The sequence below is a fragment of the Lepisosteus platostomus genome, chromosome 1 (genome assembly GCF_059453375.1).
Source record: "Lepisosteus platostomus isolate fLepPlt1 chromosome 1, fLepPlt1.hap1, whole genome shotgun sequence".
NCBI classification, from domain to species: domain Eukaryota; kingdom Metazoa; phylum Chordata; class Actinopteri; order Semionotiformes; family Lepisosteidae; genus Lepisosteus; species Lepisosteus platostomus.
The window spans coordinates 19,516,451-19,541,751 of record NC_142611.1 but is presented as its reverse complement, the minus strand read 5'-3'; the positions used below and the strand labels follow the sequence as shown (position 1 = coordinate 19,541,751).

Sequence of the window (25,301 nt, the reverse complement as noted above, 5' to 3'; positions counted from 1 at the left end):
TTTGCATTTTAAATGATATCCTTTAATGATATAGTACAATTCTATGTGTAAAAACTAGGTTAGATGTGCACAGTTACTGAACATTACAGTTGTATAACAAAAATTAACCGATTTTGTCCCCCAAGCAGAGTATTTTACTAAAATATGCACATATTAAGAATGTAGATAAAATACACACATTTGACTCCAGAATACCATAGATGGACCATTGTTAAGAAGTATATTACAGGATTACAGGATGTTTTTTTTTTGTGATGTTATTAAGTGTGGTAGGTTCAGTAGTTTACAGGGATTGTAATCGCATGTGCTTAATTTCAATATTGTCAGAGTTTCTTCATGTGGTTAAGCACTTCCCCTGCTTAGAATCAGCCACGCCTCATCACCTCCTCAACTTCATGTTGGCCACATGTTGTGCTTGAACCCTGGAGTGAAGTGGTCAGACAGGTGCTCCTTTCTGCACCTGGTAGTGGAAGCCAGTCGGGTTACAATGTTCACTGGAGGAATGGCACAACTCACACAAGCTATAGGATCCTACAATTATCTGGTCAGCTACAAGCATTGCTGTTAAAAGGTCAAGACTGCTCCAGCTAATTTCTGTCATGTGGGCATTTCAGCTATTCCAGGACTGCCATTTTTCAAGTCTGAACTGTAAAATGGCACAGCCTGGACTCAGATACCGGGATTATATTTTTCAACAAAGCCTGTTGTTTTACTCAACTGGGAGGTCATAAAAGTTTACTGAATTAACACCTACACAAATTGTAATCTCACTATAGAGTCCTGCTAGTCATATACTGCTTGTGGGAGAATAGCCATTTTATCCTTGTATTTCACACTGTTGCCTAGCAAGCCTGTCATCCCATCTGGGGATTTTTCGGGTAAGTACTCTAGTTTATCTTGTGTCAGCTTGCCAACCTTAGACAGGGTAGGTATGTTACAGTGTTCATCGACTAAGGCAGTTTCAGCGTAACCTCCCTGCCAGGCTTGACTGCTCGCAACCTCATGATGAACAGTGCTGGCAGAGGTGTAATGACTCCTCCTGCACCTCCTGCACCACAGCTTGAAGCAGCCATGAAGAAGGACTACAGTAGTTATGATGAAGAGGATGCTGCTTGTGAGCCACACCACTGTTGCGAGGTCTAGGTTCCTGTTGGTGACAACCACAGCATCTTTTGCTAGGGTATGAAAGATGGCACACTGGTCACCGGAGGGCTGGGAGCTCTGGCACGTGACGCAGAGGATATAGTTTGTGGCTGGTGTGAGTCTTTGCAGGGTAATGGAATTGCGGCCTACTGGCACTGTTTCTTCCCGGTGAAAATTCTTCCTGGAGAAACCTGACAATATGCTGTTCCAGTTTGGACGGTACATCATTCTGTAAAGGTTTGCTGGGCAAGTGGAAGGGTTGGGCAACCAGGAGACTGATGCGGAGGTAAATGAGATGTTCTTGATTTCCAGGTTCATCTTTTTGATGGATCTGGGGCAGATTTTCAGAAACGCCTTAAAGCAAAAGGCACAAAGGGAAAAGTATTATTATTATTATTATTATTATTATTATTATTATTATTATTATTATTATTATTATTATTATTATTATGCTAAAATGATATTTTCCCTTTCACTTTGTTTAAAATGAAAAAAAGTGCAATTGTCAGTGTTGAATTACCCTAGATTTGGATGTAATACTGTATAAACATGTTGACTGTATATTTCAGTATTTAGTATGCTGGAATTTATACTGTATGCCATTTAACTGGATGTACTATACCTTGATCATTCAACTGGTTAAAATAGTTTCACACATTTAAAAAAGTTGTATCTATTGAGCAAAGAATTCATTATTGTGCTACATGTGGAATACACATTTTTGTCATTCAAGTTATATTGTTATATTTTAAAATACAATATAACCTTATTTTTTCTACTATAGATGTTAAGTAAGTATTGTCTTTTTGTTTTTTTACAATTAGGAAAAGAGATTTATCATCCTTAAATGATTAATTTCTTTATTTTCAATAGTCTATATGACGTAAAGTTATCAGTAGGCACTGTAAGCACATTATTTACTTTGTTACTGAAACCTCAGAATATGAATGGGTACATCTGAGCCCCTTACGCTAATTTCTTCTGATTATTTTCCTTTTAATCCTCTGAGGTAATGAAGCACCTTGAAAACATTTAGTTTCAAACAGCTGGTTTCCAAGGTAACAGGTCTTTGTACTGAAAACAGCATTTGATCAGAATAATGAAGTTCTTAAAGATTTTGTTTGCACAAGCATACAAAAGAGTTCATTACCCTTCAGCTGCTGAAAAATTTAACACCGCATCCTTGGTTTTGGGTTTCCTTTAGAAAATAACATTTGAAAGAAAGATTTAAAATGAACTCGGTAAAAGGTTTAGACCTATTTACACCTACAGTAAATACAACATATTTTAAGAATAAGAAAAAAAATCTATGTGAATCATGCAAACTGATTTGCAATATATATTTCAGTAATTTTAACCATGGTCTCCATAGTTTGATTACCATGGAACTAGTCATATTTAACCAAAGAAAACATTCACAGAGTTAATGGTTTTAACCTAAGTGTAAACCTAAAGAGTTTATATTATACTGAGCACAATTGACTTCATGACTGCTTTACTGTTGCAGACCATACAGACCTTTCAGAAACATTAGTATGTTATTCTAAAACTAGAGTTCAAAGTAGTTCAAAAGTACTGTACCAAAAGATTTGATTCAGAAATATTCCATTCAATCCATCTAATCAATCCAAAAGGTTGATTCCATAAGCACATTGCACAGGACAGCAAGCCTGATCTACGTATTCAGCAGATCTTAGGGAGTTAATTCAAATAGCAACTCGTTCTTGTCTTCAACAGTTTATTTTTGCTTTCTTTATAGTAGAAAACACCTGTGAAGCTGTTTTGTAGGAAGAAATTACCAAAAGATATAAAATTCATTTCCAACATATTTTCCTTCTTTGTATTCTCTAGCACCACATAAAGAATAATTCAGTAGAGCTCTGCCTCCCTTTAAAACAGGGTAGCCCTGATCCTGGATGCTCACAGAGTAGAAGGGTTTGTGGAAACTTATGTTTATATGAGTAACATAAGCTTACAATAACTATCAGAGGAAGGTTCAATGCATCTGTTATTCTTGGGCCATTTTTCCCCAAAGTACCTGCTGACTCACATTTTCATAGCAAACAGTGTTGTTAAATATTGGCTAGAGCGGACATACTGTACTAGGTATCTTTGTCTGAATTCCTAAGGCTACCCAAGAAAGCATTCCACAGTAACCAAACAAGGTGAATGCACTCATGGGGCTCATCTGTAAGCATACAGTGTATGTTTCTGTAAAACTAGCCTTTATTTCTGATTCCATTGCAATATTAAAAATGCATTACACTAGCCAGTTTGACATTTGCTATCTAGGTTAATTTGACACTGGATGTCCCGTGTGAGGCGAAAGCATTCCTTACCAAAATCAGACAAGAGCCAGACAAGAGCCTATAACCAAAATGAAACGGGCATTAATCATACATTATCATTGACCACATAGGTCACCGAACAAATTGCTAGTTATGAGGATTCTGAAATCATTAATCTGTTGGCTTATTTTGGCGGTTTTTTGGTGATAAACATGCTCTTCTATCATACTCTGTCCTTATTTGTCATTATCATTAATGACATAGTAAGTTGGCCAAAACTTTGTGGCCAGTATGTATATAATAATAAAGTTGCATGTCTAATATGCCTCTAATATACTATAAGATAGACTAGAGAACATATTATCAAATATTTGTATTTGTTTCATGGTACAGTAAGTCTTACCAAACTGATCAGAACTAATAATACAATATGTTCTTTTTACATTAAGATCATGACTTCAATTTACAGGTATTATAACTCTGCTGTTCAAATGAAACAAAATGTTTAATTGCAATCAGGTATAATGTGTCAAAAGACACATTCACTTATTATTATGGTACATGAAAAAACAATGAGCAAATTAAATCTTTGGACCTGAAATTTCAATTGATCAAACTAGAAGCCTTACAAATGCTTGAAGCCTCTTATACATAAGAGCAGTTTCATATTTCATACCAGCAAACGCCACAATTAATCACAAAGAAGCTGAAATGACAACAGAAAGAATTGCACATATGGCTTCCTTCTTACCTTTAATGAAGCTTGCAGGGATCTGACTGTAGCTTTTATAGCAGAATGACAATCCAGTTGTCACAGACATCCAGTAATGTTTGCATCTAAAATAACACATGAGCTTTGCTCTTAATACAGCTACTGTACATGTTCCCTGTTTTTGAGTTCACGATGAGAATGGAGACAGTGCCTGCAAAATGCGGAGAGCAGTATTTAAATCTGACGCCTGGCTCTGATGACGTTGGTGATGCACAGAAATCAATGCTTTTCAAACAGCTCAGTGCAGAGATTCTTCATTAAGGAGGCTATTTTCAGAAGCGTACTTTACAGATGAAATATAAAGGTGTGAAAGTACAAATCAGACAATAAAATCAAAAGAAATGATGGGAAAAATAACGAGTCATTAGTTTCTGTCCTGCTAGCTTGTAACCAATCACATTCCAGGGACAAATGCAGCTGTAATTGTGTTAGTAAAAAAGCACAAATAAAACACGCTAATATGTATAAATAAAACACGCTTGATAAACAATAATAAGCACACACTATTTGTGATAACACTACCTGAAAAAGTTCAGTCAGGCAAAGACCAAACATTTTCCAACACAATGTAACTTCTCTGCTCCTGTCTCTTATGGCATTCTTTCCAATTTTTAATTTTTTCATTCAGCTAACTAATTTTCTTCTATTTTCTTTTTATTATCTGAGATCTTTAGCAATTGCAGATCAAAGGTCACACAGTTTAGTATTGTGTTTTTCACACTACTGAAACACAACAGTTTTGTATTTTGAATGTTTTTTTACATCACATTTTGGCATCTTTTTTTGAAACTCATGTCATAAAATTGTCCAGGTATTAAAGGAAACATTTTTAACACATACAATAGCAGGCTTTCTTTCAAATTGTGCACAATATCTTCTGGGATTGCACTATTATGTGTGTGGCTGTTTGGAAAGAATGATCGAAAAAGTAAATGTACTGTCTCTGTTGTTTCAGTACTCCCCTAAAATGAAAAAGCAACATTTTAGTTAAGAATTGTTTTTTAAAAGATGGGACTCAAATCACACCTGAAAACATGAGAACATTTAGAAAATACTTTCTTCTTTGCTACAATGTTTTTAATCATTCCTACCTGAAAAGTGCTGATAAATCAATGCACACTCTTACAACTCCAGAGTGCTAGAGTAGGTGTTAATTACCTCTGTCAGTACTGGTTTAGTTCTCTGAGGAAAAATCCTCTAAAAACTCAGTTGTTTCATACAACTCTCTTTACTCCATTACTTGCCTACAAGTATGTGTTAGACAAGTGATCGCATACTGAAACTGGACCAGACCTCTCTCTGGGCCCAGCAAAAACACAGAAATGGGACAATACCACAATAAAAATATATCTCAATAAAAAACAGGTGTTATATTGTGAAAGAAACTTATATTAAGCAACAAATGATAAAATGAAGCTTTGAAAATATTTCCTGTTTTCCTAGGTCTCTTTATGCAATAACATCACATATTTTTGATAAATTAGTAATGTGCAAAAGCATCCAAATGTCAGTTTTGATAAATTATTTTTAAACAAATTTATCATTCATAAACAGCAAAGATGCCATACTGTAGATGCACTAATCATACTTCAGGTGACTGCAAAAATACAGTGCCCTCTACAAGAATGGAACAGCAAAGTCCAAACTGAGAATGCTAACCACTGCACCACCATATTATAATATATTATGTGAATTACCTTAAATAAATCTTTGCTCAACTCTAATTAGATGCGCTTTTGTACAGTAAGTACTGTACATTCTTTCAAACCACAAAGTTAACTATCTTTGAGCTTCTCTTTCACAGTGAAAAACATCATCACCATATTAAAAGAACTGACCAGAAAAGGTTTTTGACCCATTATTAACATTCCTGCTTTATAAAGAGTATTGTTCTTTTTCACATCATTTTCTGAATAAGATGATTTAGAAGTTACATTGGATATATACTCCGTTTCATCTGCAAGCTCTCACTAAACTAAGACACATAAAATAAGTTATTTTAAAACAATTAAATAACAAACACACGAGAATCCTTCAGTAAGTGATTCTTGCCACTGAAAGTTTAGCACATTGTTATGTGTATTAATGTACTGAATGACAATGTTAAACACTGTAGAAAACAATCAACTCAAGAGACTGTGGACAGGATGCTTGGAAGAATACACAAAGAAAGTTAACAAGATCTTGTTCATGTTTCACACAGCGTATAAAATGGACATGTGATAGAATAGAAAGTTTCAACAGAATAAAGTCTTCGATGTTAAACAGGCCATTGTCACCAGGATAATTGATGAGGGCTCTTCTTACTATTGTCGACAGTACAGCCAGTCAGATCTTGCACTGATCTTTGGATAAATGCACATCAGCGCCATCACTATCTAGCAAAACAAATGGACTCTAAAGCACTCAGGTGCTTGAATATTCATCACTTTCTTTAGATATACAGTATATGGCCGAATGGTTTTAACAGTAATCCCTTGCTCAACACAACCCCAGAGCACAAAAACATCCACAACTTCCCATAAAAAAGAGTAAAAGAGACATAAAGAGATGTGTAAATTACATTTATTCTCAGCTCAAACTCATTTCACTCTCTGATATCCCAAACTAGGTGTGTCAGCTCCACAACAATTCAGATTTCTGTTTCAGATACTTGCATTTAGTGAAAGCAGTCTTAGAGATCAATCCAAACATTTTTTTATCTTCTGATTTACATTAAAGCTCTTAACACATTAAAAGCTCTTCAGCTAGCATCTAAAAGTATAAAACACTGAGAAAAAACAGGAAAGGACAGGGGAAAAGACCTCCTTGCTTCCATATAGCAAAGTGTTGCATGCTGTCGATGTCTGTAGCCCCTTCTAATAAACAATGCCTTTTATGCTTTTATATAGTTATTTATCAATTAAGTGTGGTTCGGGTGAATATGGTTTTTCTTATCACAAGTAAGTAATTCAGTGTGTCCTTCAGTGTTGGTAGATTGCGCATAGCTCTCTAACTATTTTAACATTAGGTTTAATACTATGAGTCACATCCTCACCCCACTCTCTCTCACACAGATGATGGCCACATGCATATTTACACAAAATCAAAACAAGAGTGAAACTGCTCTAGCTATTCACCATTTTTTACACATGTTTTGACAGTGCTGCCATTAATGGGTTCAGAAAACCTTTTTAATTAAATAATTAAATAATTAAATCCATCCACATCGGTAATGAATTATTTGAGGTTGTTTCTATCCTGAGATGGAGTATGACCTTCTTGGAAATACCTTTTTGACAACAAAAGAAAAAATAAGACAAAATATTGTTTTTTCAAAAGATGAAGCTCTTAAAATTATGAATCATTTCCTTATTAACTTGAATCCAGTTACTCTGTTCAGAAACCAACACCCTCTGTCCTCTGTCCTTAAAGAAAATAGTTTGTTTTAAAAAAAAACAATTTATAGTGATTTTCTTTTCAAAGTGGTGTTGGGTTACTGTTATGATTTTATTAAAATAATGCTCTAGCCAAATATAGGAGAATAATTTTCTGTCCCTGTAACTTCAATGTAATACCTCTCTTATCTTTGTGTGCAAGAAAACAAAATTAACAAGGTTCTTCAGTTAACTTATTTTCTTTCGGCTACTAAATGACTCACCATAGCTTTTCAAAAGCACAGCCGCCCACCGCACTACCTTGACAACCATTACTCTCTGTCATGTTTTCAGAGCTAGGGCAGCAAAGATTAACACTTTAGTCTGTTGTGAGGCCTTTTCAGCAAGCTTTTCTCAATAAAATATTTTGTGCATGATTCTCTCACAGCTTTTATTACAACATGATTAATTACCCTCTCATTTTCTACAGTATGTCAACATGACTGAAGACGTGAAGGACCAAGTTCAATTACTGAAAGATCCAGTTACACAAGATTCCTCTTTCTAAGTTTTATTTTAAGATGCAGGTGGCAACAGGTAAATATTTCAGTTTTTTTGGCTTTTTACCAATTCCGAAATTATAAGCACATACATATTTTTTTTCTATAAATGAAATGACAATGAAATCACACAAGACCATGTGTATGAAATGAATGGAAATCGCTTTTTTACCATGATTTTGCAGTGCTGAGATCATTGAATATCTCACGCATTTAAGGCGGAGCTATGCTCTTGTAATCCTTAAAAACCAGGATTAAATCTTCACAAACAACCAATGTATTCTAAATAAAAAATAAACACGTTACAAGAACTTGCACTTTAGTTTTGACAAAACTTTTCAATGGCCAAATATTTTGTCTTCTCACACCTGAAAAAGGCTTAACATTCGAAAATGTTGTTTTTTCTCTTTTTTCCATATGAAATAACTTTCACCTATTACTTTGCTCCAATTGAAAGCACATTATGAAATATGCTGAAAATCTCTGAAATGCAAGATTGTTAACACGCGTTCAGGTACAGTACATGTGAGAGATGTAAGACAGTTGATCCTTCGGTCTTCTAATCGCTTCATCCAATACAGATTTGCAAGGGAACTGGAGACTATTCTGACAAAGAAACAGATTCAATTCAATTCAATACAAAGCAGGATACACTCTTGATGGGAATCAGGCACCCAAACACACTCACAGCAGGGCCACTTTCCCAGGAAGCCAACAAACCTACAAAAAATGTCTTTGGAAGCAAACTAGAGCATCCCGAGGAAACTCACATAAATGCAGGGAGTTCGCCATGCAGTTGGCACCCCAGGAATTGCACTCAGAACCCCAGCTTTGCGTAGCACCACTGTTAACCACAGCACCACCATGCCACCTGTGTAAGACAGTCATTAAAATAAAAAATAACTGATAGCCTCACCACAGAGAGGCTTCTCATGTAGAGCGCTGGTATATAGTTTGTGAGAGTCTGGCTTCAAACCCCCACACTAGTCTGCAGAAGATGACGGCCTGGGTTCAAATCCTGAAACTACAGAACAGAGTCCTGTGGCCAAATAGGGTGATTTTTCCTTCGATAACAGTTAATAAAAATAACGAAAGACTCATAACATTTTGATATGAAAAGTCATTTTTTTTTCACAATTTTTTAATGTAATTTAACTAGCAACTGACACTGGAAAGTACTGTACATGCAAAGTAAAATATGATCATGAGTAATATGACATCTAGTGGTGAGAATGCAAACTAACGCTCAGAAAACCACGGTTAAAATGATGAGAACTGCTAGACAACTTTAGAACGATCAAAAATACAACTAAACGTGTAAAGTATTCTGTACCATCAGAACTGTTCCGACAGCATAAGTTTATCCCATGACATACAGTATGCTTTAAGGCATCTCTTCAGAAACGAAGCATCAAAATGGAACCAACATCCTAAACCTGTGACTTGGGTTGAGAGGAGAGTACGGATAATAAATAGAAAATTGCAGCCGCACTTATAGGTAAAATTTATTTAAAGAAATATGCAATTTAAGATTAACCATCTTAACAATCTACTGTAGCTGTAGTACAACTAAGGAAAAGGAGAATCAATATGCACTAAATTCTTAATATAAAAATATTCTGTATAAGTCATCATAAAAAGATAATAACAGGTAAAAATATTCGTATATTTCTTCAATCTCATTCTATTAAAACAGCTAAACATGTGAACACTCACAATTCCTCATTTTCTTGGCATTCTGTCACACACCTTTCATTGTTAACCACCATTATTTTAAAAACAGTATTTGTGATATTATAAACTACGTACAACTTCACTCTGTTCTCAAGCATATTGTTGGAACATTGGTCTATTTTTGGGTGATCAGTTTACTAGAAAAGAAAAACATATTGGTTCATTTCAATTTTCTTGTTGTTCTCTTCCCTTAACATGACAGCGAAGCTGAGATCTTAGAACTGTTGAGGTAACAGTACTTACTTCTGGTTTAAACTCAAAGGCTTCAGGTTGCACATAAATGTACACTTACCCTGTATGCTCACGTCTTCCTTTTAATACTGTAACAGTATTATTTTAACATTTATCTTCACCTTCAGTGAAATAATTTATTTAAATGAAGTGGCATTACAATGTGTGTACAGTATTCTTAGTGCTTAGTCATGAGTAGGACTTTCAATTGAGATTCTTTAATCCACATCCAAAGAAGTCTCAACAGCTGAAACGTTGTGTTTCTTTTCTTCTCTTTTCAGCATGGAATAAAATTTTACTCGTTTCTTTGCAGCCTACGCATGCTGATGCACTTGAACTTGAACTATTTCAGCACACTTTACTGGGATATTGCCAACTATAACACAGCTAATTTGATGCAAAAATCAAATCTAGACCTGCTTATGGGCAGCACACTTCCATCTTGAGTGATGTTTTTTGGATTTTCTACTACTTACTGCATTATGCTAAATATGCAGATATTCTGACTTGAATAAGACAGAAACTGGAAAAGACCAATGTGAATTTGTTCATTTTTACACCTTCCCATTACTCCTCAATGTAGGCCTTTTTTTACTCTTATGTAATGGCACCTTCAAAGTGTATAATTATATTACCAATACAACACAGGCTACTTAGAACAAGTTTTCTAGAAATATTAAATTGTTTTGGTATTTCTTTCTTAAAAACTAATTGTCATTTCACATTACTTAAAGTACACAAGGTTAGTTAAGGATTAATGATCTTTGATCGCAAGAAATAAATCTACAGTGCAAACACAAAACCAGGAATGACCCATGATTTAAAGCTTGAGTTAGGAGACAGGGGAAGATTTGAGAGTTTGCAGGTAAACAGGCTTACTGTGAACAAGGTAAAATGTTACGCTTCTGCTCCTGACAAAAATGCTGTCAGTCACAACCTGAAAACTGTTTCATTGTTGCAGTGAAATACAGTATATGTGCCACCTCAGTAATTTTTTATAAAAGGCTTGTAACAACTCTAAACTAAGAATGTCCAGTAACATAATACACAGTTCAATATTCCCCTGATAATAACAAATGAGAAAATTCCCCACTCATATTCTCATATGTCAATGTGACAACTAACAAAAAACAAATGAAGCCTTTATTGGTTCATCCTGTATTGTATATTATCTGTGGGCACAACCTGCCCTCGCATTTTGTTCTCACGGCTGTCATTTATCAGCTAGGTTTGCTGAAATGCAGATCTTCACCCTGACAAGACTCTGACTGGCTCTCCACACTTCCCAGGAAGGACTGCTGGTCCTCAGGTATACTCCTCACAGCAGGAGAACTTCCTACCCTTGTCAGCACGGAGAGATCCTCCCAGCTGTAGTCCAACTCCTTGAAGGCATGCAAGAGAAAGATGCCAATGATTATGGTGCCAAACCCACTGAGGCTGGCGAAAATGTCAGCCACGCTCATGCTATTCCACTCCTTGAAGAGGATCACCGAACAGGTGATCACGGCTGTGGTGAAGAACACATAGTACACAGGAGTCACGATGGAAGTGTTGAAGGTGTCCAGAGCTTTGTTTAGGTAGTTGATCTGGATGGTGATGGAAACCAGCAACATTCCCAACAGGATGTAGGCAAGCGGCTCTTTGTAAACTGGCTTTTTGTCAATAAGGTCTTTGATAACAAGGCCAAGCCCTTTCACAGATGATACAGAGAAGGCGCCGATCAAGGAGCAGATGGAGATGTACACCAAGATGTTGCTTTGCCCCCACTTTGGAGCGATGGCAAAGATCAGAACAAGGGAGATCACTACTAAGGTGGCCGCAAACGCTAAGAATCCTGGAATTGAGAAAATGGTATAAGAGAGCTGGACTGAGTATATGAAAATCTGAAAAACAGTGGTACAATGAAACCCAGTGTGTCCCATTGTACAGTAAACCATCAGTTTAATGGACTAATACTGTAGGTGGGGAAGGGTGTCTGTTATTTTAGAATGTGCATTAAATCAAATTACCTTTGTAACCCTTACTAACTAATATAAGATTAATATTGTATATATACTGTATTATATATATATATGCTTTATGAACGTGTTGCACATATACTGTATAAAATTTGCTACAGCAAATGAAACCACTGTTTGCATCTAACATTTCCTTAAAGGGCATTATTGCTATCTCTGCATTTTAAAACTGCTGTATGCAATATTTATTTTTACTTTATTTTATTATTGGTGCAGATTCCTGTTATACTGTATGTCCGGCATTTCTGACAAACACAAAACTCAGACACAATTTCCCCCTTTAGCAGATTTTGTGCATTAAATCCAAAGTGTGTTCAACCAGATGTTTACTTTTTCATGAAGGGGCACAATTAAATGGTTTGGAATAAAATATGAATGTCTTAAGTATGTATTATTTTATAATTTCACAAAATTAAACATCATTGTAAGGGTGTGAATACTTTTGCGAGCAATACTTTTGCCCACTATAGGGATTGCAGAATAAAATTTGAAATTATAAATAACAAAATACTTTGAACTTAAATACTGTAGGTAACCTGCATCAAAACAAACTAACATGGCAATTGTACAGTATATAAACTGACATCGCTTCTTTGTTTTGGCAGCTATATCGGCAAGATTTATCAGTGATTCTATCCAAATCAAATATATCAATAATAGATATTTTATTCAGTCTGTGGGTCAGCTCTCTGACATAATCTGTCAATTTATCAGTTCCACCATCACTCGCAATTTCATTGCAGTGCATGCACCTAGAATTCTTGATACATTCAGCAAAATAAATTTGAATTTCACATCTACTGTAACTCATTGAAAGTGGTCTCCAAAGGAAGAGTTTATCCACAGTCGGGTCAGTCAAATTAGCATCACAGTTAGAACATTGTCAACAGTAAAAAAAAAAAAGATGACCTGGGCTTTGCAATTTCTCTCCCATTTCCTGTAGAGATTTCACCTCTTCATCCTGGGGAGAGTGGATAACCATCATGGTGGACCCCAGAACACTCAGCATACAGCCCAGTTTTCCATGAATGTTCAGCCGCTCACCCAAGAAGTATGAAGACAGCAGTGCACTATGACAGGTAACACAGTAGATCAGTGGGGCTGTGCAGTGAATTACCATCCTTTTCACATTGACATGTGGAGCATTTTTAGAACTGTTTAGCAACCATATGTAAATATGTAACTGTTTTTTGTAAAAATACTCTGAATTGGAAACTAGAAAAATAGATAATGTTTGGTAAAGGATAACCAACTTCTCGTTTATATGACCCCTTATTATAATAATTATAAATGGATTAGTTAAATCATAACCAAGGTTAATAATTGTTTTATTATATAATTATATATCATTAATAATAATTTATCTGCAGTGATGTTTTGATTTTTTCCCCAGACATACTTTAGTTATGCTAGTATAGCATAGCAATATTCCAATTCCGAATTTTTCTATGCATTGAATAATGTAAAAACATTACATCCGTACCTTATAAGAACACTCAGGGCTCCTAAAGGAGTGACCAGTGTGGCTGGAGCAAATGTATAGGCTGCGAAGTTCGCTGCTTCCCCAGCTCCCACTGAACAAAAATAGTATTGAATCATTAAGAATTATTTTATTTTTTTTGCAGTTCCACAGCGTGTTCTGCAAGTACAAGCACGAGCTGTAGACATAAGAAAAAAAAATCTGCAGGGGGAGAGGGGATGGATTTGAATCGGCATTCATTCTATAAACAGACAAAAAGAACATTAAGAAAAGCCTCCTTCCTTCCTGGTGCATAGCACCCCTTTGTGTCCTCTGGCTCTATAATGTATAATTGGGTTGGCTGGGTCTAAGTTTTGATTGAATTTAAGTTTGAGGAAGTATGCTACAGAGAGAGCAACACAGTAGAATTTCCAGTGAACTGCACATCTTCGATTGGTATCCCACAATCCACTGGCTGCTGCCCTTTACTTTAAATTCCCCTCCATGTGGCACCTGCAATATGGATCTCCGATTTCATACATTTATAATATTTCGAATTTTTATTTAGTAATTTAAAATAATATTTTTTGGCATCTCTAAAACAGGGCAGCTATGAAAACTAGGCCTGAGCGCAGAAGACTTATCTATTATGAAATTAGCTCATTAAAGATTTCAGCATGCCAACAGATAAATTACAACAAAACCGAGAAAGGTCAGGGGTATAACTCTCCTGTCAATTGCAAGCTATGAGTCAAGTATTAGCTAGCATATACAGTGCCTTGCAAAAGTATTCGGCCCCCTTGAACTTTTCAACCTTTTGCCACATTTCAGGCTTCAAACATAAAGATATAAATTTTTTATTTTATGTGAAGAATCACCAACAAGTGGGACACAATTGTGAAGTGGAACGAAATCTATTGGATTTTTGAAACTTTTTTAACTAATAAAAAAATGAAAAGTGGGGCGTGCAAAATTATTCGGCCCCCTTGCGTTAATACTTTGTAGAGCCACCTTTTGCTGCGATTACAGCTGCAAGTCGCTTGGGGTATGTCTCTATCAGTTTTGCACATCGAGAGACTGAAATTCTTGCCCATTCTTCCTTGCAAAACAGCTCGAGCTCAGTGAGGTTGGATGGATAGCGTTTGTGAACAGCAGTTTTCAGCTCTTTCCACAGATTCTCAATTGGATTCAGGTCTGGACTTTGACTTGGCCATTCAAACACCTGGATACGTTTATTTGTGAACCATTCCTTTGTAGATTTTGCTGTATGTTTGGGATCATTGTCTTGTTGGAAGATAAATCTCCGTCCCAGTTTCAGGTCTTTTGCAGACTCCAACAGGTTTTCATCCAGAATGGTCCTGTATTTGGCTGCATCCATCTTCCCCTCAATTTTAACCATCTTCCCTGTCCCTGCTGAAGAAAAGCAGGCCCAAACCATGATGCTGCCACCACCATGTTTGACAGTGGGGATGGTGTGTTGAGGGTGATGAGCTGTGTTGCTTTTACGCCAAACATATCGTTTTGCATTGTGGCCAAAAAGTTCGATTTTGGTTTCATCTGACCAGAGCACCTTCTTCCACATGTTTGGGGTGTCTCCCAGGTGGCTTGTGGCAAACTTTAGACGAGACTTTTTATGGATATCTTTGAGAAATGGCTTTCTTCTTGCCACTCTTCCATAAAGGCCAGATTTGTGCAGTGTAAGACTGATTGTTGTCCTATGGACAGACTCTCCCACCTCAGCTGTAGTTCTCTGCAGTTCATCCACAGTGATCATGGGCCTCTTGGCTGCATCTCTGATCAGTCTTCTCCTTGTCTGAGCTGAAAGTTTAGAGGGACGGCCAGGTCTTGGTAGATTTGCAGTGGTCTGATACTCCTTCCATTTCAAGATGATCGCTTGCACAGTGCTCCTTGGGATGTTTGAAGCTTGGGAAATCTTTTTGTATCCAAATCCGGCTTTAAACTTCTCCACAACAGTATTACGGACCTGCCTGGTGTGTTCCTTGGTCTTCATGATGCTCTCTGCGCTTTCAACAGAACCTTGAGACTATCACAGAGCAGGTGCATTTATACAGAGACTTGATTACACACAGGTGGATTCTATTTATCACCATCAGTCATTTAGGACAACATTGGATCATTCAGAGATCCTCGCTGAACTTCTGGAGTGAGTTTGCTGCACTGAAAGTAAAGGGGCCGAATAATTTTGCACGCCCCACTTTTCATTTTTTTATTAGTTAAAAAAGTTTCAAAAATCCAATAGATTTCGTTCCACTTCACAATTGTGTCCCACTTGTTGGTGATTCTTCACATAAAATAAAAAAATTATATCTTTATGTTTGAAGCCTGAAATGTGGCAAAAGGTTGAAAAGTAAGGGGGCCGAATACTTTCGCAAGGCACTGTATCCACTCAGTAGCGGAACAAATAAATCAAATGAACAGATGCCATCGAGTATAGGGCTGGTGATTTGGGATGGAAGATTTGATTTAATCTGAAAGCCCCTGTTCTTGAAGTATACCCTATTGGTGCAAAGGAAGTATTAAGCTATGTGTACAGTAAGTAAATAAGGAATGAACTTGGGGAGATATCTACAATGACAGAATACTTCCGAGACTTACTTGAAATGAGCCCAGCCCACCATATCCATTCCTTGAGGTATGCATGGCTACCCTGCCCTGCAAAACAAACAAGCAACACTGATCTGGAGGGCAGGCCATAAAATCTACATAACACAAGAAAATTCACAGAATGCCTCCCAGACACACTGGACCACAAACCCATTCCGACAGCAGAATGTAGAACTCAAGTGTTTTCTCCGTTATTCTGTTTTCATATGCTTAAAATCAATTATTTATTCAACCAACAAAACCATGATGATAATATTTAGACAGCAAGATAAAAATAAATGAAAGCACTGGATAAATATATACTGTAGTATTATGCCTGATAAGACATAAAAGCAAGCAACCTGTAGTTAGAATTCTGTATTTCAGTACTGTATACTGGAAACTCTTTCTATCAGAACAAATTTATTAAATGACATATTCAGTGAAGACTAAATCTAAAGTAAATTCATTTAAAAGTAGAATGTCCAATCCCAGGCTTGGGGGCTCCTGTGGTCTACAGTGAGGTCTACTTTCTAGTTCGGCTTTTAACACCATAATTTAACTAATTATTGGCCGTTTATCAGCTGTATTCAAAGTTGGCGATGCCTGGTCTAAAGGATCATACAGTAGCTCAGGCAAAGCTCCACTACCATATGAATTAAAACGGTGTTGGGATAAATCTAATCTAACTAACAAATAGTTAAAGCTGTAAGCAAGACAACAATCAACCTTTTAAACTTTCAGTTTAACGTTCAGTGCTGCCAGGAAATGAAAGGGTTCCAATGTATCACAGGTAAAGGTCTGACTGTGCTACTGTATGTTCTAATCTAGGTGGTAACCAGCACCAGGGCCACAGGGGCCACAGTCCAGAGAGATTAATAGCTCTTGGTTTGAGATTTGCGTCAAGTCACATGAAGGAAATAAGTAGTCTAGTTAGCTAATTAAGACGTATCGGTCATAAGATTTGCTTCAATTTGATAAGTGAGTAATTTGTTTCAGATTCCCACAACACTTTACGTAAATACGTTTCTTCAGTATTTAGTATTTAAAGAAATTCAATTGTATCCAAGAGGATTTAGCCCTGAAGAAATTAATTATCAGGATTTTTAAAGGATTATTTGATAAGAAAATTAAAGAAACTAGACCATCTAGGGTCTAACAGGCAATCTGCAATCCTTGGCACGGAAATCCTCAATTCAGTTTTCAATTCAATTGAGTTCACATACTGTATACTTAAGTATCTGTCAAATAGTTATTAAATTGGTCAAAGATTCACATGATCTTTAAACACTGAGCACAAACATGAAGAACTGAGGCACTTTGGAATCAGTGATGCAGTCCAAGAAACTAGACCATCCTCATACACAGTCCAGAAGAGTCCTACAAGCTCACCCGTCACCCTAAATCACCTGTTTCTGAGGATTGGCAACACTGTAAGTTGCTGAGCAATTCAACAAGTTATAGTAGAATTAAGGGAAAGATGGTTTCAAAGACCTCTAATATAACTAATTAACAAATAATTAATGTTCTAAAACTACTGTTTAATTAATCATGTTTACTTGCTCCAGATTGCTTTAGAAGAGGCACTTACCAACATTTACTGTTAAGCAACAATATCTAAAGGATATCTACTGGAACAATATCTACTGCACCAGGGTTGAACCCCCCTACAGTAGGTACACTCAAGACTTCTAGACTGTGGTTCTATGCTTGGTTAAGCCATGTGGCAGAATTGCTTTATACCTACTGTAGGTGTGAAAGAGCAATATGCATGTACCAGAAGCTACTTCTTTTCCTCACCTTTAACAAGTCCATCCTATAAGAATCAAAACATTTCTAGAACATTGCAGAACTGCACAGGCATTCTAAAACTTGACAACCCCCCTAAATAATCTTACCTGCTCGTAGCATTCCTTTCCTAGCCAACTGCAGCAGCCCTTTCTTCTTCAGTATGAAGCTGCTCCCTGTGAGAATACTGGAGGCTACTGCTAAGCCCAGTCCTATGTACATGTGGTACGTTCCACTAAAAAAACTCTGCTCTAGGAAGGTCCCATTCGATTCATTTGCAGATTTGGCGAAAGACGCCTTCATGTCCAAGATCTTGGTGATCTTACAGAAGGCCTGGAGCGATGAGGCTGGGCAAGTTACAGGTAATACAGCCCCTGGGGAAACAATACCAAAGACAAAAACAAAAAAATAAGACTTGCCTTTTTGCTTAAATAGTTGACATTTCATGCTGTAAAACAGAAATATGTAACCCTTCCTCGTTACATTCTGAAGCGGGGTGTTGGTTCACTATTTAATTATATAAGAAATATATTCAGAAATATTGTAGTTCAGCAATTGCAACATAAAATAATTACCCATCCATCTATTTTCTAATGGCTTTGACCAATGCAGGACTGTAGGAGGGCTAGAGCTGGCCCTTGCAAGCATCGGCGTAAGGCAGGATATACGCTGGATCTGATGCCTGTCCATCACAGGGCACACAGACACAGACACACACTCACACCAGGACCAATTTTCCCAGAAGCCCATGGGCACATCAGTATGTCTTTGAATGGTGAAAGGAAACCAGAGCTCCCAGAGGAAACCAATGTGAATACATGGAGAACATACAAATTCCATACAGATAGCTTCCCAGGAACTGAACCCATGACCCCAGTGCTATGAGGCAGCGATACTAACCATTTTACCACTGCCCACCCTCATAAATTGACAATTTCTGTAGAATTATCAAGTTAAGAGGCGTAGACTGGCTACGTTTTGAGAAAGAAAAATATGCTTTATTAAAAAAAAAAACAGCCATCATAAAAATGGTTTTTCAAATTGAAAAAAACTACAAAATAATCTGCAGCATGGTGGAATTACAGTTAGCTCTACTGCCTCACAGCTGGGGTTCAGTTCTGGAAAGGGATGTTTTCTCTTTCTCTGTAGATTTTACATGTTCTCCCATGTTTATGTGGAATTTCTCCAGGCTCTCTAGTTTCCTTCCATTTTCTGGACACATCTTGACCAGATTAACTTGTGTCTCTAATGTTCCAGGTTCACCCATTATCCAGGTGGACACATTGGTGGTGGTGGGAGTCCCCATTACCTCTAAAGCGCATTGAGTGGAGTGTCCAAGAAAGCACTGTATACTGTACACAAGTTGTATATATACTATATACATATATATTCCCATGTGTGTGTGCCCAGTGATGGACTGGAATTCCATTCAAGGAATAGTCCTACCTTGAGCCCTGTGCTTCTGAAGCTGTTCTATGTGACTGAAACCCAAGATCCTCATCTGAAAACAGCAGCCTTCTGACAATGGAATAAATAGTCTTTACTCATTTCAATTTCTCTGCAACCATGTTTGTGCCATTATTCTAATAAAACACAAGCACACATTTCCTTCCTGTTCAAACCATACTCTGTTCTATTACTGTTTAATTAGCAATACAAGTGTTCATATAGTCCTGTTCTCCATTTATAAAGTTATACAGTACGTCCTTTCAGTACAAATAATCTATATGACCTAATATCTTCTTATCACATTTCTTACATCTTGCAGTGTCATCAAGGTGGTCTTCACAATCCCTTTACTAATTAAGCTGGTTTACCTTAACTGAGAACTAAAGAGGACTTGGTTCTTGAATGGGTGTCAGGCATGTAAATGATCACTATTTAGCAGCCACCTCAGAGTTGAACAGTTGATGTGTGGAGTGTAACTTAGCAAGGTGCTGTGACTCATGGTCTCCCAGATTGTGGCCCGTTATTGATGGGCTGTAATGTTTTGCTAGGATATATATTGTTGGTTGTGAACACTTACAAAATGGAGAGTATCAATTTCCGAACTTGTAATCCAGTCTCCAATATACAGATGACACTAAGGTATTGTTCTCTTGACAAGTGGGGGCAATAACATTTCTTTCTGGGTTTTCAGCAGTCTTGATATTCAACGAGCTCTCTTACTAATGAGAGTTAAGCCAAAATGACCCGAATGTATAATATTAGTTCATAAATGAACAATTAATCATAATTACACCAAAAACATCTAATCACTTTTGAAAATCTGCAAAAGTAAAAACTTTTTACTGAAAACATACACACCTAGATGCAGGTTTCAATGCTTAGTATAAATAAATTGCACATGGAGTTTGTGTTCTATTGTGTCAATCTGCCACCAAGCATGGCATATTGATTGATTGTCTTTACACTTACAAGCTTCAAGTACAGAAGGTTAGCATTTTACTTTAGGAGTAGAATTGTTCTTACTCCCTCTCCTTCGTAAAGCTTGCCTTTAAACTGAGAAAAACGTCAGGTCAGCTGACAGAGTCAAATACAGTGCCAGTAATTTCAGATACACTGTAGCTAAATACTATTGAAAATAATCTAAAGTTCAATGATAAATCAATGACAATGTTCTTGTGAAATTCCAATTTTACTACCCTTCTGAAGTTACATACGAATATAAAAGTGCAAATTGAACCAAATTACCTTTCAGACTATATTTGCAAGACAAAATATTCTGTGCTCCTGCACTATTGAACTTCAAATTACTGAATGTGATCTTATTATTTACTCTTTATACTACATAGCAATAAATTGTACAGTATGTGTGGGCCTCCTAACTACATACAGTGTGACAAACAACTTTTCTATGGATACCCCTGTACAACATTTACTATAAGTCATGTTAAAGTGTTATAGTATGTACAGTATGTCAAGCCTATACAAACAACAGTAGACAGTAGAAAACTATCATATCTAGGTCAACCTTTTTCCTCACTGTAAGACTATTACAAGTATAGTACATAAATACTGGAAACATGATGCATGCATTCTCATTTGTTTCATAAGCAATAGATGACAGACATAATTTGAATGCCTTCAGAATTACAGGAGATTTTTAAACTTAAAAACAATGCAAAGTTACACAGACTACACCCCTTGATCACAATTAAATTACAAACTAGTTACACCTCTTTGATGTGGTTTCCCAAGGTTAGCACCAGGAAACACCACATAAAGAGACACACCACACATTCTAATTGTTTGGCACAAGATATTTCATTGGGTGGGAAAACTAACTAAAATCCCTAAAAGCCTGCTACTTTGCAACCAAACGTTAAAATAAGAGGCACATACAAGAACAGGAACTATAAAGGGTTTCACAAAATGCCACTGAAAAGCCACTGATGTTTCTTAAAAAACATTTTTATCACATATGAAAAAACATTTTGAAAAAGATCCTTTTACAGAGGCATGACCTGTATCATCTACATCCCCTTTTTTCAATGCCTTATTGCAATCAGTTTCCACTTAGCTTCTTGTGATGAACATTACTTCTGAACAGAAACTTTTAAGTAATTTGAGGAAGTTACATTTGCTCTGTTTGTGTTTTAGTACCCACCTCCTGGAAGATGTTCATGTAAAGAACTTTGAGATAAACCATCCATCTTTTTTAATTGCTTTTTCCAATTCAGGGTCACAGAGTAACCAGAGCCTATCCGGCAAGCAACGGGCACCAGGCAGCATCACAGGGCAGACACACGTACATGTACACATTCACACCAAGGCCAATTTTCTCAGAAGCCAACTAACCTACCACTGTGATTATGGACTGTGGGAGGAAAATGGAGCTCCTGGAGGAAACCCAGGAAAACAAAAAAGAACATAAGAACTCCACACAGATAGTACCCCAGGTCCAGAATTGAAGCAGGAGCTCCAGGGCAGTGCAGTGGCTCTGTGGCTAAGGATCTGCACCTGTGGCTGGAAGGTTGCTGGTTCGTATCCTGCGGCTGGCAGAGGAATCCTGCTCTGTTGGGCCCCTGAGCAAGGCCCTTAACCCCAATGGCTCCAGGGGTGCCATATACAGTAAATGGCTGACCCTGTACTCTGACCCCAAACTTCTCTCCCTGTCTGTGTGTCTTACAGAGACCAAGTTGGGGTATGTGAAAAAACAAATTCCTAATGTAATAAATTGTATATGGCCAATAAAGTGATCTTATCTGTGAGGCAGTAATGCTGAGCCCTGAGCCACTATGCCAGTAAACCACCTTTAAAACTAGGAGATGCTCCTTTCCACTGTCATGGAGAGGAGCAGAGTTCCTGCATGTACTGTACCATTACATACTGCCACATTATCACATGATGAGGCAATACTGTTTGTTTTATTGTATTAGTTATCAGGTAAACTAATCTATGCATGAAGAAAAAAATAAAAAAATAACCACATGTTCAAAGTTATTTTATTTTGCAAAAAAGAACAGAAGACAAAGGCAGAATGTGGGTTTGCGGAAAAAAATGCTCTGAAGTTAGAGAAGACAATGCCTTTAAATTTTAAATCTTCAAAAAATGTGGTTATATACAGTACATATACAATTGTGACAGTAACTTTATACTAAAAAGCCATACTGTACACAAATGTAACATTTCCTCATTCCTATCTGCATCCCTCACAGAACTATTTTCCAAAAGCAAGGAGAACCGGTTCTGGCAGTCTGGCCGCTTCGAGTGGAAAACGCAACAGAATTACCAAATATAACAAATATACATCGTTTTTTTTACGATTAACTATACCTGTCCAGTATAGAACTACCATGTATCAATAACCCATAAAGCCTTGAACACATGAGATCGAAGTTGTTTGGATGCCGATTTCACTAACAAATTGTTAGGAAAACCTAAGAGGCTCAGTTTGTTATTTACATAAAAACGATATAAAATATCAGGTCTTATATGGCCACTAAGGTGTCTCCGTGCGCTTGCAAAGCGATGCCTGTTCTGTAACAAGGTGAATGGAAAAAGGGACAGGAAATGTATCATCTCAGCAAATACATTACTATTTACTAGGCAAATGTTTGAAATCTGTCAATTAAACTCACCTAGACCACAAAGTCACTCAACATTGTCACAACTCGATCTTTATTAAAATTAGAAAATCGATTTTCTTGCTATTATGGGTGCACGTTTAAATATATTAAACTTAATGTACAACTCACCTTGCACACAGTGTTGTTGTTGTGGGGGAAGTCTCATTTCGTTTACTTCTGTCTCTCCAATAAAATCTATTATAGAGTTACCGACATCAGTCTGGGTGACAAGTACAGTAGCTCCTCCTTGTGAGATACCGTATAAAATAAGAAACGCAGTACAGAATTAAATGTAAATTGTTATTTTGTGAAGGCGTTTTCTTTTTCTGTTTCTTAAATTAAATGACATTCAGGAGTCTGGATTTGTCAAATGTCACGTAGTTTTCCGTAATTATTTCTTTAAAGAAACTGACATCGTTTTATCTCGTTTGTAAAGTAATGACAGTTCCCTTCGAGAGCACAGTTTAACAACCTTAAATCCCTCCCACATTATCTCAAAATGGGATGAATTCAAGTCCCAACGAGACAACACCCAATGGTTACAATATACCTGAACCATAAAGATACAAATATTCCTTGCAAAGACACATGCTTAACACTGGAACTAGATTTGCGCACTATACAGTACCAAACGTACAGTAAGTGAAATTAATGCTGGCTCGCCTGGGCTACTGTACATGACTTCAACAAGGAAAAGCAGACTTGAAAAGTGAAAAATCTGTTTTTGATAAACTTCTGTGCAAACGCATAAATTCCTATACACTTGTAAGTAAATAAAGCCAGTAAGTGCTTCAATTAAGTCATTTAAGCGCTCAGGTAGAGTGATGATCGGAGCGATGATCACACTATCGGTTGTACAACCCTGTTACACAGTTAGACCCTTAATTGGGTTATTAATTTGAAATTTGTTTTTGCATTTTAAACATGATGTAAAAAACAATCCCATATTTATTACTCAAAATAATGTAAATATATCAGTCAAGCCGCCTCTTGATTTACTTAAAGCTCATAATATATATTGATAGTACGAATTGAATGACGACATGTTTTACAGAACCGTATCTCAGCACATTTTAACGCATTGGTTTAGACCGGGACACTACCGCCACCTACTGGTTTGTGTAGGAGACAAAAACTCTGGAGTACAAGTGGGAATAAGAAAGAAGCGCAATACCGTTATGTGCAACAGATTCTTTATATAAAGTTTTTCAGGTGCTGATAAAATGCAAGACATTATTGTTATCATAATGTCATATCTGGTTATCCAGTTGACTACAGATTCTAAAATTCTGGAGCAGAAATGTACGATATACAAACATTTGTCTTTTTTTATCTATAATTATTTAAACATTTTATTTTAACTCAAATGTCTCAGTTATGTTACCGAAATTAAAGGTTCCTGTGAGTACTCTGGATTACTCCCATGCTCTAAAGACACATTAATTAAAAGCAAGAAACACTTTCTTAAAGTTTTTTACTTCCGAGATTGACAACATCCGGTGTCGCATTCTCTCCACCTCACATGTTACTACTACACCTCCTCCATGCATGCCTAGTTCTGCTGGTTCTCCGTTTTCTCGTTTCTCTCAGCGTGATGCTGCATGTCTTCATAAATTGTTATTGCGTATGAAATCCACCTCCTGCTTATTAGATCCCTTTTCTACTGTTTCATTTCAATCATGTTTTCCTGCCCTCTGCCTTTTTGTCTTCAACATACTGTAAAGAATGAGTCTTTGAGGACTGGAGTGGTACCAATGGTCTTTAAAATGGCTGCATTTACCTCTGTACCTAAAAAAACAAAAATGGCTCTGTACAACCTAAACAATCTTCATCCTATATCCAATCAACTGGACCTTATCTTGCAAACATTTTACAATCACTGTTGTAGGTCAATTAAACAACCATCTCATTGCAAAAAAAACCCTTCCAATCTGGTTTCAGACAATTACACAGCACAGAAACTGTCAAACTTATGGCTTATGGTTTTCTATCTATCCTCATTCTCCTTGAATTCAGTGTAGCTTTTCATACTGTTAATCACGACATCTTACTTTGATGTCTTGGAGACTGTGTTTGGAGTTTCTGACATTGCTCTTAAATGGGTCAGCTATTTGTCTTACAGATTGCCAACACTTTGTCTCTCTTGGGGATTTCAGATCTGAAGTTGGGTTTCTTAGTGTTTCTCAGGTTTTTATACTAGACCTGTATACAGTATAGTATACACTGTTGACTTGGTCAGTTCTAAAGATCACATGGTCTGAATTATCTTTCTGGTG

At 36.8% G+C, this 25,301-nt stretch overlaps 1 protein-coding gene and 1 long non-coding RNA gene across 3 annotated transcripts; both read right to left on the bottom strand.

Moving 5' to 3' along the window:
• Nucleotides 1-4,638, bottom strand: LOC148677820 (uncharacterized). The gene is made up of 3 exons (XR_015935502.1): nucleotides 4,183-4,638; nucleotides 3,483-3,510; nucleotides 1-1,497 (listed from the first exon to the last, which is right to left on the bottom strand). It is a non-coding gene; the product is annotated as an uncharacterized LOC148677820 (long non-coding RNA).
• Nucleotides 4,639-9,611: 4,973 nt separating this feature from the next.
• LOC148677819 (magnesium transporter NIPA2-like) lies at nucleotides 9,612-23,500 on the bottom strand. Of its 2 annotated transcripts, none has more exons than XM_088626845.1 (6): nucleotides 23,155-23,500; nucleotides 18,064-18,327; nucleotides 16,178-16,234; nucleotides 13,586-13,676; nucleotides 13,012-13,172; nucleotides 9,612-11,918 (listed from the first exon to the last, which is right to left on the bottom strand). In XM_088626845.1, exons 1-6 carry the CDS (start codon nucleotides 23,189-23,191, stop codon nucleotides 11,305-11,307), a joined length of 1,224 nt encoding a protein of 407 aa, XP_088482971.1. In that variant the 5' UTR covers nucleotides 23,192-23,500; the 3' UTR covers nucleotides 9,612-11,304. The 2 variants fall into 2 exon arrangements, with proteins under 2 accessions (XP_088482971.1, XP_088482963.1); XM_088626837.1 differs by lacking the exon at nucleotides 23,155-23,500 and adding an exon at nucleotides 19,400-20,175.
• Nucleotides 23,501-25,301: the final 1,801 nt, after the last annotated feature.

Coding starts and splice junctions, on each gene's coding strand:
- LOC148677819 (XM_088626837.1), bottom strand. CDS start 19,454: ATGAGGATCTTGGGTTTCAGTCACATAGAACAGCTTCAGAAGCACAGG. Junction 16,235..18,063: donor GAAAGGAATGCTACGAGCAG/GTAAGATTATTT, acceptor TTTGTTTTGCAG/GGCAGGGTAGCCATGCATAC. Junction 11,919..13,011: donor AGAGAAATTGCAAAGCCCAG/GTCATCTTTTTT, acceptor TCTCAATTCCAG/GATTCTTAGCGTTTGCGGCC.